Source organism: Scomber japonicus, chromosome 19 (assembly GCF_027409825.1).
Source record: "Scomber japonicus isolate fScoJap1 chromosome 19, fScoJap1.pri, whole genome shotgun sequence".
NCBI classification, from domain to species: domain Eukaryota; kingdom Metazoa; phylum Chordata; class Actinopteri; order Scombriformes; family Scombridae; genus Scomber; species Scomber japonicus.
This window is the reverse complement of record NC_070596.1, coordinates 2018234-2032001: the sequence shown is the minus strand read 5'-3', so window position 1 is coordinate 2032001 and position 13768 is coordinate 2018234. Positions and strand designations below refer to the sequence as shown.

General features: G+C 37.9%; 1 protein-coding gene across 1 annotated transcript in view; it reads right to left on the bottom strand.

The window, feature by feature from the left end:
* LOC128379721 (rapamycin-insensitive companion of mTOR-like) overlaps positions 1-13086 on the bottom strand; it is a 29367-nt gene extending 16281 nt beyond the window's left edge. The window contains exons 1-17 of the mRNA XM_053339344.1: positions 12963-13086; positions 12776-12823; positions 8753-8850; positions 7687-7751; positions 7428-7559; positions 6819-6882; positions 4709-4835; positions 4411-4580; positions 3802-3869; positions 3642-3709; positions 3338-3420; positions 1449-1536; positions 1260-1350; positions 1106-1172; positions 958-1038; positions 760-860; positions 481-646 (exon numbers count right to left, since the gene is read on the bottom strand). Coding sequence (XP_053195319.1) covers positions 481-646; positions 760-860; positions 958-1038; positions 1106-1172; positions 1260-1350; positions 1449-1536; positions 3338-3420; positions 3642-3709; positions 3802-3869; positions 4411-4580; positions 4709-4835; positions 6819-6882; positions 7428-7559; positions 7687-7751; positions 8753-8850; positions 12776-12823; positions 12963-13008 — 1563 coding nt within the window. The 5' untranslated portion in view covers positions 13009-13086. The remainder of the gene's footprint in view (positions 1-480; positions 647-759; positions 861-957; positions 1039-1105; positions 1173-1259; positions 1351-1448; positions 1537-3337; positions 3421-3641; positions 3710-3801; positions 3870-4410; positions 4581-4708; positions 4836-6818; positions 6883-7427; positions 7560-7686; positions 7752-8752; positions 8851-12775; positions 12824-12962) is intronic.
* Positions 13087-13768: the final 682 nt, after the last annotated feature.

Below are 13768 nucleotides of genomic sequence, written 5' to 3'. Positions count from 1 at the left end.
ACACACACACACACACACACTCACACACGCACGCACACACACACACACACACACACACACACACACACACACACACACACACACACACACACACACACACAGAGACACACACACACACACACACACACACACACACACACACACACAGAAAATTAGCCTGTAGCACAATGAATCACTGAGAACTTGTCATGGTCTGTTTGACAGCACTTGCATATGGCAAAATAGATCACATGACGTGAACCTGACACCTGGTACAGAAACAACTATCTCCTCTGTTTGCAGTCATGATGTTTACCCCAAAACACACATCCTCAAACATCTCCAATAAACATACAGTTCCCTAGTATCAGTACTCATATTTTCTTTTAAACCCATACTGTATATGAAGATTTCCTGATAATCTCCTTGAGTTTAGCAGAAAAACAACAGAGTCCTGGTTGAGTGTGTGAGATACACAACAGGAATCTGTCATCTCTGTACCTTGACAATGAAAATGTCTCTCTGAGGTTTAAAGTGCTGTTCTCGGGAGCAATGTGATTCTCCTGATGTGCTGAGGATGTGGTTCAAGAAGAGACTGTGAGGTTTGGGTCCTCGCTTCTTCTTCTCGTGAAAGCTTTTCAGGTGGTTGACTGCAGCACTCGCCCGTCTAAAAGAATTACATTTTCTATTTACCACATTGGTTCTGCATAATGGACAGAGATGCAAAGATGCTTTGCTAAACCTGTTGCAACATCAGCACACCCAGGAGGAAGTACTCACACTCTCTGGCCCGGAGCGATGTCAAAGGAGGCCGCCATGTTCATGAGGCTGGGTAAGCAGTGTAGGTGGTGGCTGTGACTGTGAGGGAGGATGGTGTTGGCCTGTTTGGGGCAAAATCAAGTTTACACAAAAATCACATTTCTGGTGTGTATTCTGTCCGTAAATGGAACACAAGAGGAGAGAGAGAGGAGCGGGTACCATATGGAGGAGTTCTCCCACCAAGATGGTAGCACGTATGGATATGGTGTCATCACTGCTTGTTATCACCTCAACAAGACCCTGTGAAGGACAGATAGAGTGTGATACAAACACTGACAGGCTGATCAACACACAGACATGATTGTACCTCTAGTAATCCACTCTTGATGAAGGCAGAAAGCACCAGAGCTTGGTAGTTGTCCATCAGATCCGGTCTGGAGCAGAATAAGATACAGTTTCAATCAGAGAATCTCACCTGTCTTCAGCACATTTGGCCAAAACATGACCGTCTACATTCTTACCTTGAGCATGATCGATGTGGGAGAAGCGTTTTAGCCTCAGAGGCCACAAATCCATCAGATAACCTCCAGCTCTCTTGAAATTTACTGGGATCTAAAGGTGAAATGGTTACAAATAAGCTTAAGATTTGAATTCAGGATTTCAAGAAAGAAGTTAATGAAGGTGATGTCATCATGTCATTACATACCCACCTACACTAATAAGTGCTTCAGTGAAGTCTGCAGTTGCTACAGGTATGGTTAGCTGGAAGATGTCATACAACACCTCTAACAAAGCTTTCTGTGGAAGAAAAGACTTGATTTCAGCAGGGTCAAAGTGTTTCATTTGATTCTATTTATCCTTAAAAAAAAGGCATTGTTCAGTTATATTGCAAACATACACAAGGCCACAAACAAAGTGTTAGGCATAAGGATAAAAACAAAAATCTTTTTTTTCTTTTTCTTCATAATTAGTTCTTTGTTTTTGCTCCTTCGTCATTTTTATTCCTTTTCTTTATGTTGCTCTTGTTCATTTCTTCTGTCTTACTATCCACTTGTCAGCCAACTGTAAAGCACTTTGAACTACATTAACTTGTATGAAAGCTGCTATATAAATAAAGTTTGATTGGTTAATTGATTGATTGATTGATCAGTATTCAACATACTGCTGTGCCTCTGCTGCAGTAAAGGCTTGGAAGTTGACACGAGCAGACTTAGTTCTCCTGAGTATTATTCATTAAACAAACAGTATCAACTCTAATACATAAAATACAAAGTAAAAGGGTTTTACACCTGCTTTTACAAGATGTAATAGATAGTATTTATCAGACTGACTTCTAACTATGCAGTCAGCCTGTATTCAATTCAACTCTTTAAAACTGAATAAAATAAACTGCTAGGAATAATTGAACCAACTGAAAATGAATTACTCTATACTTATAGTTTATAATTACAGCAGAGTATTTAATTATGCTGATTTGCTCAAACACATGTACACCAGCTCATTTAGTGAATAAACTGCTACTGCTTAATACCAAACCCTATTATAATGTTTACTCATTTTCATGATTTATAAATGTTCCTTATTTAGAAGTGGCTTCTTTTATTTTAATCAAAAATGTAATGCTGCATAACAGTTTCTTACAACTAATCAACAAATTAGACAAGCATTAGACTTCTCAATGATCTTTGAACCAGACTAGAACTACCCAAATACATTTTGATTAAGTGGACAACTATATAGGTTACTGCAGTATGTCTAAATCTGGACTATTTAGAAGGTTGTTGTGATACAAACTGTACACACTGTAGAAACATTTATGTGTCATTCTTTTAATGTCTGAATACAACAACATTAAGTTCACCTATATTGTAACTATATATATTATTGCAAGCCACTAAGGAAGATTTTTATTTCTATAACTTTGGTGAACTGATCCCTGTCTAGTCTCAGTTTCATAGTTCACTTCAACAGCACATCATACAAATGCTCCCAGTAAACCCACTCCCACTAATTGTATTGCATATGAATTGTTTATTGTATATAGTATTTGGAGACTGTTTTTATTATATATAGTATTTTATTTTATTTTTATTTTTCACTTTTAAAGAATACGGTTGTGTTGATTTTGAATTTCCCCCCTAGGAGGATCAATAAAGTTACCCTACCTACTTACCTACTTTACAGAGTGATAAAGCACAGTGAAAAATACTTCCATATCATGCTGGCATAAAACACCAGGATTTTATGACTGCACAAATATATCTGATGTAAATACTCTACATGACTTGTGCATCCTTTTATAAAAAATGTCCCTAAAACTCAGTTTAACATATATGGTATATATATAAATATTGTACATTATACATATATGTTTGGGAGAATCTCATTTTTAAAACACATTTGGAAGTGCCACATTGAAATGGTAATTAAGTTTAAATTAAATCTTTCAGGGGCAATAAGGCCCACTTCATGTGTCACACTTAATGCCTGTATTTACAAAGAAGCTCATGAAAAAGCGAATGCCTTTAGCTGGTGGGTGAAGGTTGTGTCCTTCCACAAAACAAACACATGGCTCTGTTACATTATACTGAACACCTACCCGCACTTCCATATTTGGTATACAGAGCAAGCCAATAAGAGACTGGATTCCAGAGTTGCCTGACTTGCAGAGGTTAATGATGCCTGCAAGGTGAACAGGGACCAGAGGGTGAGGTTAGACAGATAAACACACCTTCTCAATAACTCTACATAATGTGTGTCATTCTATAAACAATGCAGAGTTAATGAGGCATTCAGAGATGAGGACAACGCAGAGTAAGGAGAAGGTCTTCTTAGTGCCACATGATGTAAAGAGGTGACTTTGTTGTATACATACAAAACTGACTGTAAATTCAACCACTTACCTGACCAGGAGCGAAAAGAAGCAACTATAGACATTTTACTGGCCGTGAATCGAGCCTCTCTGTCCTCCCTGAAAACACAAACACATGCAAAGATTTTAAAATGACAAAAACCATCCAACATGGTTTATGTGCTATGCTTCAACAGCCTCTGTGGACTCACCTGAGCTGCCCCTCTGCTATGTTAGCAGTGTGTCTGTAGTGGAAATCAGTGTACGGGGCCAGGATTTGCTGAGAAAGACAGATGTGTGTTTGAAATATAACAATGCTCACATTTTTGGGAGTTTAGAGATTCGATAGCTAAAGACTGTGTAAAGCGAATTCAGACATTTTCTTCTAAACACATTAAATAGGTCATCAATGTATTTCTAAAAAAAAGTGTAAAAAGCATTTCAACCATTTAGATTTGAATTGTGGAGCTAGGCTTCACAAACTGTGTTTCAAGATTGTTTGTGTTCAGAATTTAGTGGGTGGGTCTGAAAATCTACAGTCCGCCGAGTTAGCCGCTGAGTTAGCAGCAGAAAGCTCGACTTTGATTGACAGGTGACACTTGGTAGGGGGCGGGGTTTCAGCGAACTTGCGGACACTCCCACAGCGTTTGGGAGCAGAGAAAGAGGCTGAGTTTTACACAACTTTGAAGCCTAATTTCATATATTTGGCGACCTTTTTTAATCATTCAAATTTGGCAGGGTGGTTAACAACACACTTTTCTGTGGTATGTCAAACTCAGAACACATATTTATTCTTACTTTACACTGACTTTAAGAGATACCTCGAGCTCAACGTCCGAGCGAATGTACTGCCTTGTGTGAGGGTGGTTGAGGAGGTGCAGGATGGTGGTGATGAGAGCTTCATTGATGCGACTCAGCTGACAGTCGGTCACGCTCTTCAGAATGGTGCTGAGACCGCCCCGCTGCGCCACCACAACAGGGTTCTTCAAGGCTGCAGAATAAAGGGGCCACACAGAGTTCTGCCAACACTGTTACACTGCTGACGTCAGAGCCTAAGTGTGTGTGTGTGTGTGTGTGTGTGTGTGTGTGTGTGTGTGCATGCGCTTTGTTTTTACTCACAGAGCTCACAGATTATGGCAATGCAGGCCCGCACCATACGATCTTGTTCATGCAGCCCGTCGTTGCCCACGGCGATGAGGGAGTTGGTTACAGAGGAAGGGAAAAGCAGTGCATTCACAGTGATCATCTGTATCAAGACACAGCACAAACACACAGTATGACTAGGATTTTTTACTATTATTAGTTTATTAGAGCCAGAATTAGAAATTGCATCTGCTGTCTCTTGTCCAGATATTAAAAAGGCACCCTAAAAGATAGTATAAAACAACATACTGTATCTATCTACTGTATAAAATTCATATTAAAAATGGGTTCAGTTATGAAATGATCTTCAGAGGAGTTTGGAATATTCCATATGCATAAATTGCCACATGGAAGGCAAGTTTGAATCAGACGCCCTGGGACTCACACCAGGGACTCTTGCATTAACAGAGAAGGTGACTTACTGACTGCACAGCTACAAAGACACGGCTTACCACATACCTGCTTACAACGTGAGACAAGGACATCGCATTTGCCAGGCTGAGATATTTTTGTCTTCGGTCGTATCCTAATGTTGACATGTTTGATTATTAATAAACCACAGCTTTGACATTCCTACCAAAGAACACTAAGCACAGTGAGTGAGTTCTCTGATGTGCACTGGTAGAAAATACTATTTTTTGACACTGTAGAAAAAAAGTGAAGACACTTCTTCTGATAGAAGTCATACAATCTGCTCTAATGATGCGTCTGATAACTGACTGTTCTTTGTATAATAAATGTTTGAAGTGGAGGAGGTTACAGCAGCTACTTGATATAAATCAAATTATAATAAGAGTGATGTAGGTGAGTAAAAGAAACAAATGCAATCAAATATTAAAATATAGGGGTCAGTGAGGTTTTTTTGTGTCCATGAGGTTTAGTTTAAATTTAAAGGGTTAAAATGTGAAAATAAACGTATGAATAACTTGCACACATTCTTTTTTTTGTGGACCCAGCATCAAATTTCTGTTTTTAATCCATTTAGAGAGAATATATTAGAGGATTATGGCAAAAATGTCTAAGTGGTGTAACCATAAAAACTTTGTAATAACAGTAAATAGTCAATAAAACACCATATCAACTAGTTTGGCATGATCTTACATTATAACTTTTATATTAAATAAAGCTAATGAAATACAATTGTTCTAAATATTACATTTCATCTGGAGAATCATGGAGATCAGGAAACATTTTTAAACATTTTTAAGTGTTTAAAAGTCCACTTAAATAAACTGTAGGTGGATAAAAGTTTGAATATTTATCATTCTTTTGTGGTTACACCATTTGACATTTTCAGGAGCATTCAGTCTTACTTTTGGTCAAAAATGGTATAAATGTCATTTCAAATTATATAAAACCAACAAAAATACTAAATGTACATTTTAACAAACCTGATGCTGCTTTTAACACTAGTTTTTGAATTGCTCATCTTGCCATCTCTTATTTTTCACTGACAGTACAATAAGTAACAAACATTAAATAACTAAGTCAAACATACGAATACATGAAATTAAAATACAGACTAGAGATGTAAACATAATCATAACCATAACACACTATTTGTTTACAATGCATGATTGACCGTGGATGTTAGAATTGAAGTGTCCATTGAAACAAGAATAATTTACAGTGTAAACATTGCAGTATACATATGTAGCAGTATATACAGACAACACTTGACAGTACTTGAGACATTACATACAGATACATCCGAACTATAACAGATGTGATGGATCATTTCATAAAAGAGAGCTGCAACTACAATTTTAAAAGAACGTTAATATCAACCCGCTTTTGCCCTGATATGATTAGGAGCCTTTTTTACAAAGAATATTCTTAGAATCTAGGTACATTTCACTGAAAGTATGGTCGATTTCAACCTGCTTTATTACTGCTCATTGCATTTGTAAGTTTGTTCAACCGTGTTCATAGATCACAGTATCATCAGCATATAGCTAGATCTGACATCAGGTCAGACAGAAGGCAGATGATTGATGGGTGGACCTATATACAGTAGCAGTCATCCAACTATGTGAAAACCCTTATAGAGCTGATAGGAAGAGCATTCAATGGCAACAGATCTCACCTTGCGCGCCAGTCTGAGAGCCTGTGTTCTCTCAACCTCATTGCTTTGCTGGATGTCTATGCACCTGGGATGGAATCAAGAGGACAGGTTAAGTAAAGGAGAATGATAACTGTTATTAATTACAAAAATAATGTTACTACTTGAAGACAACCACTCATTAAACCTATGAACTTGTGAATTGTACCACTATGATGAAAAACTGAAAAAGGTATGAGACCAGAGGCAAATCTGGTCAGCTCGTTATACACCTACAGCAAAATCACACACATTTCTATACATGGAAATAAGAAGCACGTTCATCCGCTTAACTTTATACAAAAATGTCACTTAGGAAATGTTATACGGCCCAGTGTATTCTGTGTTTCATTCCTAATTGGTTGGTTTCTAGACATGGGTTGTAGTAACAGTCACATTTGGTACTGAAGCCATAGGCTGTCTTTGGTAACTAAAGCTCCAACATGTGTCTTACTGTGAGACGACCAAAGATTTCATCACGTCTCTCTTAAAGTGATCACATTTCTAAGCAGACATTCACAAATCATACAATGTAAAGGGCTTTAGGAAGTGTCAGCAACAACATTTGTCTTTCAAACCTAATTTTTCACTCACCTTGCAATCAAATAGTCCACTTGGTGACAAAGCACCTTCTCTAGTATGGTGCTGTCTCTGATCAGGTAACGCAGAGCTCGTAACCCAGCTGCACGTACTTCCTTAGCCTCGTTCAACAATGCTAATCGAAGACTTGGGAGGGGAAAATCATGGGAAATATGGATTAAGAACTCTTAAACTTTTCATCATAATCAAGGAAGTCCATCTAATGAGCTGTGAGCTAAGAGATTCAGCAAGGCTTATATATCTAAATACTCACCAAATACTTATTTCGTCATATGTAAAACCAAGCTTCTCCTCTGAGTGGCCCACACTGCAGAGAAGCTATGGGAGAAAGGAGAAGATTACTTTGGTGAATACAAGCCACCTACAGTATGCACTCAGAGCCTGTTCACTGATACTTTGCCCTGCCAGTCAGTCAGTTGGTCATTGACACTTTGGTCGAGGGTGTGGGTATGTTGTTGCTGTTTGGTAGTGTATAAATATAATATCTTTACCACGTGAAGCCTGACAGGCTAAACCCAGGGCACAGACAGCTCATAAAACACTTGCTACAAGGTATTTGAGAATTAATAGATATCTATTAAAGTGCCCTGTCGTGTTTTCTTTTAAACAAACAAAAGTTGGAGCGCCCTGGTGGTCAAGTGGTTAAAGCACATGCCACATAATTGCAGCGTCCCTGGTTTGAGTCAGGTCAGGGACCTATGCTGCAGGTCATTCTCTCTCTCTCTCTCTCTCTCTCTCTCTCTCTCTCTCTCTCTCTCTCTCTCTCTCTCTCTCTCTCTCTCTCTCTCTCTCTCTCTCTATTTCCTGTTGGTCTCCCTGCAAATCCACTGTTTTATAAAGGCAAATAAGCCCTAAAATGAATCTTTTAAAAAAACAAACAAAAGTTAAGTTTACATTGAGTGTTACTCACCAAAACTCATTGTGTGAATCCTCAAGGCCTAACAAAATAAATATCAATACATTTCCTTCCTCATAAAACATTTGCAAAGCCAAACTATTGTTTACATCAATGTTAACTAGTTTACAGTTGTCTTCTTCCTTGCCTTTGATTACACATTCTTGGCATGTGATAAATAAAATGGGGATCCACTCATAAAAAACAGAAACTTAGGGTACCTTTAAATTATAGTCAGAATGTCTTGCCATGAGCTTTCTCTTAGCTCCACCCTTAAATACAGGGTATCACTTAATGATAACTGATCATATTCATGCTCACAAGGGTTTTTGAATGACGCCATAGTTCGCTATGGTCTTTTCATTGTCTCCAGCCTCAGGATTTGCAAGTGGTGCTTTACGCTTTTAGTGTTATTTCAACAAACCTTTACGAAGTTGTTCAGGTGACCGAGCTTGCACATATTGGAGACTCCTTGCTGCTTTGCAACATTTTGAAGGATTTCACGAAGGTTCTCTGCAGGATCTGAAATCAGTGAATAAGAGCATGGCTTTTAGTTCAAAGTCACACATTTTTACTACACGCACTACATTACGTACAGACAAAACATCTTAACGGGAAAATGAAAACAATATTGCTTTCAGATGATAAAAATACATTTGAATTTAAACACTTGTTAAACACATTAAACTGGAACAACAAATACTATTGTACACTGTCAGGTATAAAAGGGTCTACAGTTTTCTCTCTGGTGTGGAACAGTCCACCACTGGAATAATCAGCTACTGCACAATAAAACTGTTATTCATTCATTTTCATTTAAACCTCTATTTACACAGTGTAGGCCATTGAGAACAAGCTCTCTTTTATATATAAAATATATAAATAAATAATATAAAATGTAAGAAACAATAATCTAAGTAAAAGTGAACACATACACAATTAGTAATATAAAATTAAAAGAAAAGAAATTTAAAAAAAAAAATAAAGGCTATATATAAAAGCCAACAAAACACATAATATGAAACACAATAAGGCAATAAAAGCTAAAAGAGACGTAAAATGATTAAAAGGCATCTGTCTAATTTGACTATCTTCTGCAAGTTCCACTAGTGTGGAGCTTAATGTTTAAAAGCCAATTTCCCAATTTCAGTACTCACACACTGATTTTCAAGGTCCAAATAGTCTTGGGATCTAGTGCAGTGTGAAATTGACAAAAATGAATAATGTCAGGTACTCAGGAAGTTTGACAAGGAGAGCTTTTTGTATTAAAGTCAGTGTAAAGTAAGAATAAATATGTGTTCTGAGTTTGACATACCACAGAAAAGTGTGTTGTTAACCACCCTGCCAAATTTGAATGATTAAAAAAATCACCAAATATATGAAATTAGGCTTCAAAATTGTGTAAAACTCAGCCTCTTTCTCTGCTCCCAAACGCTGTGGGAGTGCCCGCCTAGTTCTCTGAAGCCCCGCCCCCTACCAAGTGTCATATGTCAATCAAAGTCAGCACCTCTACCAGAAACAAGGATGCTACATCTGAGAGCTTTCTGCTGCTAACTCGGCGGCTAGCTCGGCTAACTGGCTAACTGTAGACTGTTGTCGTTGTAGTGTGTGCTGAATGTATTTATACTAAGGATCGACCAATAATCGGCATGGCCGATAATATCGTCCTATATTCCGCATTTTTATGATAATCGGCATCGGCCGTTTTTTCCAACGATAACAAGTTTAAGTTTATTTTAAAACACGCTCCTTTGGCTCTTATGCAGCCGTCTCTCTCTGCCTGAAGTCACCACTCTTGGCTGTGTAACAATGTCCCGCCTACAGCGCCCACTGCAATCAACACTGCAGCTTCTCGATGCGGCGCCACAGAGAAGAGAGGAGAGGACTGCTCCGTGAAGCAGCAGCCTTGCCTTCAAACAGTGCTGTGTGAAGGCAAGGCAACAGAAAATGTCGAAGTTGCAATAAAAATACTCTATAGTGAAGTTTTAAAGACACCACAACCTTATTATGATCAGTTTCAATGAAAACATTTGGACCAACCTGCCTGCCTATATTCACATCAAGTGTGACACAATTATGCAAATAGCTTGAATGATTACGCGTCTAAAAATAAATAAATAGCACCACAGCAAAAAAAAAAGAAAAAAAAAGAATGATCAAGTGAACATGACCTGGAGCTCCTTTATTTCATAAAAAGAAGACATAGCAACATATGGGTACAGCAAGTAGCCTACAGATTAAGAGCTGAACCTGTTGAACTTTAAGAGATCTCTGCACTTTTTGTTATATATAATAAAACAATTGCTTGAACCATTTCAACAAAGATTTGCATCAGAGTTTGTGTTATTCTACAAAAGTTTAAGGTCACAGATTTTCACAGTGTAACATAACAAACAAACAAACAGTATACTGTATTCAGTCTAATCCCAACTGTGTTATTCTAAATTTTGACACCAAAATTTAAATTTTTACTGCAAATGAATATCGGTTCTAAATATCGGTTATCGGTTTCCTTGATTACTAATAATCGGTATCGGCCCTTCAAAAACCATATCGGTCGATCCCTAATTTATACCTCTACAGCAGCAAGAACGGGTTTATGCTAATCACCGCCGCGTTACGTTACACAATGGTGCTTTTCAGACCCGCCCACTAAATCCTGAACACAGAAATGTTGAAACACAGTTTGTGAAGCCTAGCTCCACAATTCAAATCTAAATGGTTGAAATGCTTTTTACACATTTTTTAGAAATACATTTATGACCTATTTAATGTGTTTAGAAGAAAATGTCTGAATTCACTTTTTTTGGGGAGTACTCATGACTTTACTCAAGTACATTTGAGAGGCAAATATTGTACTCTTTACTCCGCTACATTTCTATCCATAACCGTGAGTACCTGTTACTTCTACAAAAAAAACCCCAAAAAAACAACTCAATTTGTCATTTCCCTCTCAAATGTGATTGGATTGTGTAGGCACCACTGATTGGGACAGCCTATCAGCAATCACCTTCAGTCAACAATGGAAGAAGACGCAGCAGGTCCATCTCAGCCCGGGATGAAAATGACTTGATTTTACTTTCAATTCCTTTTACATTCTCCAAGGTATTAACATTAACATTTGTCATAACTCCATCTAGGACATTTCTATACATAAATGTAAACACTGTGGCAGTAGTAATGCAATATTTAGAAAATGTACTCTTGTACTCTTGATACTCAAGTACTTTTAAAAACAAGTACTTCAGTCCCTTACCTAAGTAGACATCTTACCGTAGTACTTTTACTTGTACTTGAGTAAAATTTAGCAAGAGGTATCTGTACTTTTACTCAAGTAAGGAAGCTGTGTACTCTGTCCGCCTCTGAATAAATAACACTAAGCAGGCCCACAGCCAGTACATTTCCCCAGTGCAATCCACCTCTCTAAGGAATGCTACAGCCAACACAAAGCATATAAATGTTTCTATTTCTAATCATTATCCCACAAAATATCTATTTATTCACCCATTTAAATCTATATCATGCACATCTAATCTAGTGATCTAAATCTCCGCATTGCTTTAAAACCAAAACCTTTCAAATCAGTTCATTTCTGGACAGTATCCCATCAGTCTTCCCCCACTTTTCACCTCACATAAGTTCTGCCTGGGAGATAACAAGCTCAGGATGACTCTACCAAGAAGCGACGTTAACAGCATGAACAATGAGTTCATTCGTTTTCTGGCAGCAACATTTATTCATTTGATCATGCTTGGTTTGCCTGGTTTCAATTCCCCAATATGTGTCAACTGTAAATACATTCTTTCATTTAATATTAAAAGGATCCAGTGTCAGGTGCATGATGTTCAGTACATATTGTGATGTCAACACTACTCTACTGCTCATCCTCCCTTTGCAGTTTTGTTTATTGGAAGCTGCATGAAGTTAACAAGAGTGATCTCAAATATATCTGCCAGTTTAAAATGAATAAAATAAATGTATGTACTTTTCAATAGCTGGCTTTATTTTAAGGTGCAGGATCAGCCAGTTCAACACTTTAAAAGAGAGTGATGATGTTCTTTCCTCTTTTGTACACTTTATTTGTTTGTTTTTTTAATCGATACTAGCTGCGTTTATTAATAGCAATACAAGGTTTTTGTATTGAAAGAGTCAGTACATGTTTGTAAGTTCTGACTGGAGCGGGAGTACTTGGCAGCTTGACAGTGATGACTTTGTGCGTTTGGCACAGACGCAAACTAAACATGCGCGTAAAAGCCAAAGCATTTAACACCAAGTTAAGAGTATGACATCATCAAAGAAAACGTCCCTACACAGAAAAACACAATGACACACCACCGGTAAGAGCAGCAGAGAGAGAGAGAGAGAGACAGAGAGAGAGAGAGAGAGAGCGACAGCACTGCTACCTGTGGCTGAGGCTTCATGTGAGGGTGACAGATTTGGCACCTACCTCTGGACAGATCCAGCGGGACGTGTTCCTCACCGCTGTCAGTCCGACCTGTCAGCACAAACTCAAAGTTATAAATGGGGTCAGCTGATGACAAGCCGGACACGATCTCGCCGCTGATGATAATTCATGTATTTGAAGTCATGCTCAGACTGCTGTCAAGTGAAGAGCAGAAAAAAATGGTGCTCACCTCTCATCCGGCTGCTCCGCCGGCCTCGGATGCTGCTGCCTGCCATCTTTACAGGAGCCACTCTGATAGCTACTATCGCGAGAGTCTACTTCTCTCATCCCCCTGTGCCTCATCTTCATCATCATCTTTGTCATCACACACTGCCCCACCACCCCTTCCCCAACCTCCATCACTGATGCTGTGGTAAATAAAAGATAACACATACATAAACAAAACCCAAACGTGTAAATTAGGGGAGGCTGGGAGCAGTTGTAACATTTTTTTTTACATTGCTTAGCTCACAGATTACTTGAAATACAAGAGTCATCTTTTAATATACTAGATATATATATATGTGCACTACATTTAGTAAAAACTGTCATTTATAAATGCACACCTTGCTTTTAGTTAACTTTATGCATTTTTTTCCTCATTGGTTATTAAATGATCTGTGTGTTTTTAACATACACAGAAAAACATGTTGACAGTTCAATCATTCAATAGTTTGGAGCAAAATATAGAATTGTTTTTTATGATCATAATAAAAATGTAAAAGTTTTACTTCTGGGTCCAGATGCCCCCTAGTGGTCGTGTTTTTCAGTGTAGTCAGATTTGTGTTGTGTGAAAATGAATAAAAGACACAACTACCCAGATTCCAGGAAAAAGACATGACGTCATGGTTTAATGAAAGGATATAACATCAACTCATCATGCTACTAGCTTAATAAGTACAATTAGCTTTCAGATAATAAATGTGATTAATGAAGAATATAACAATTGGCAATAATTTAGTCATTGAACTGTCTTCAAAAGATAGACACAGAAAC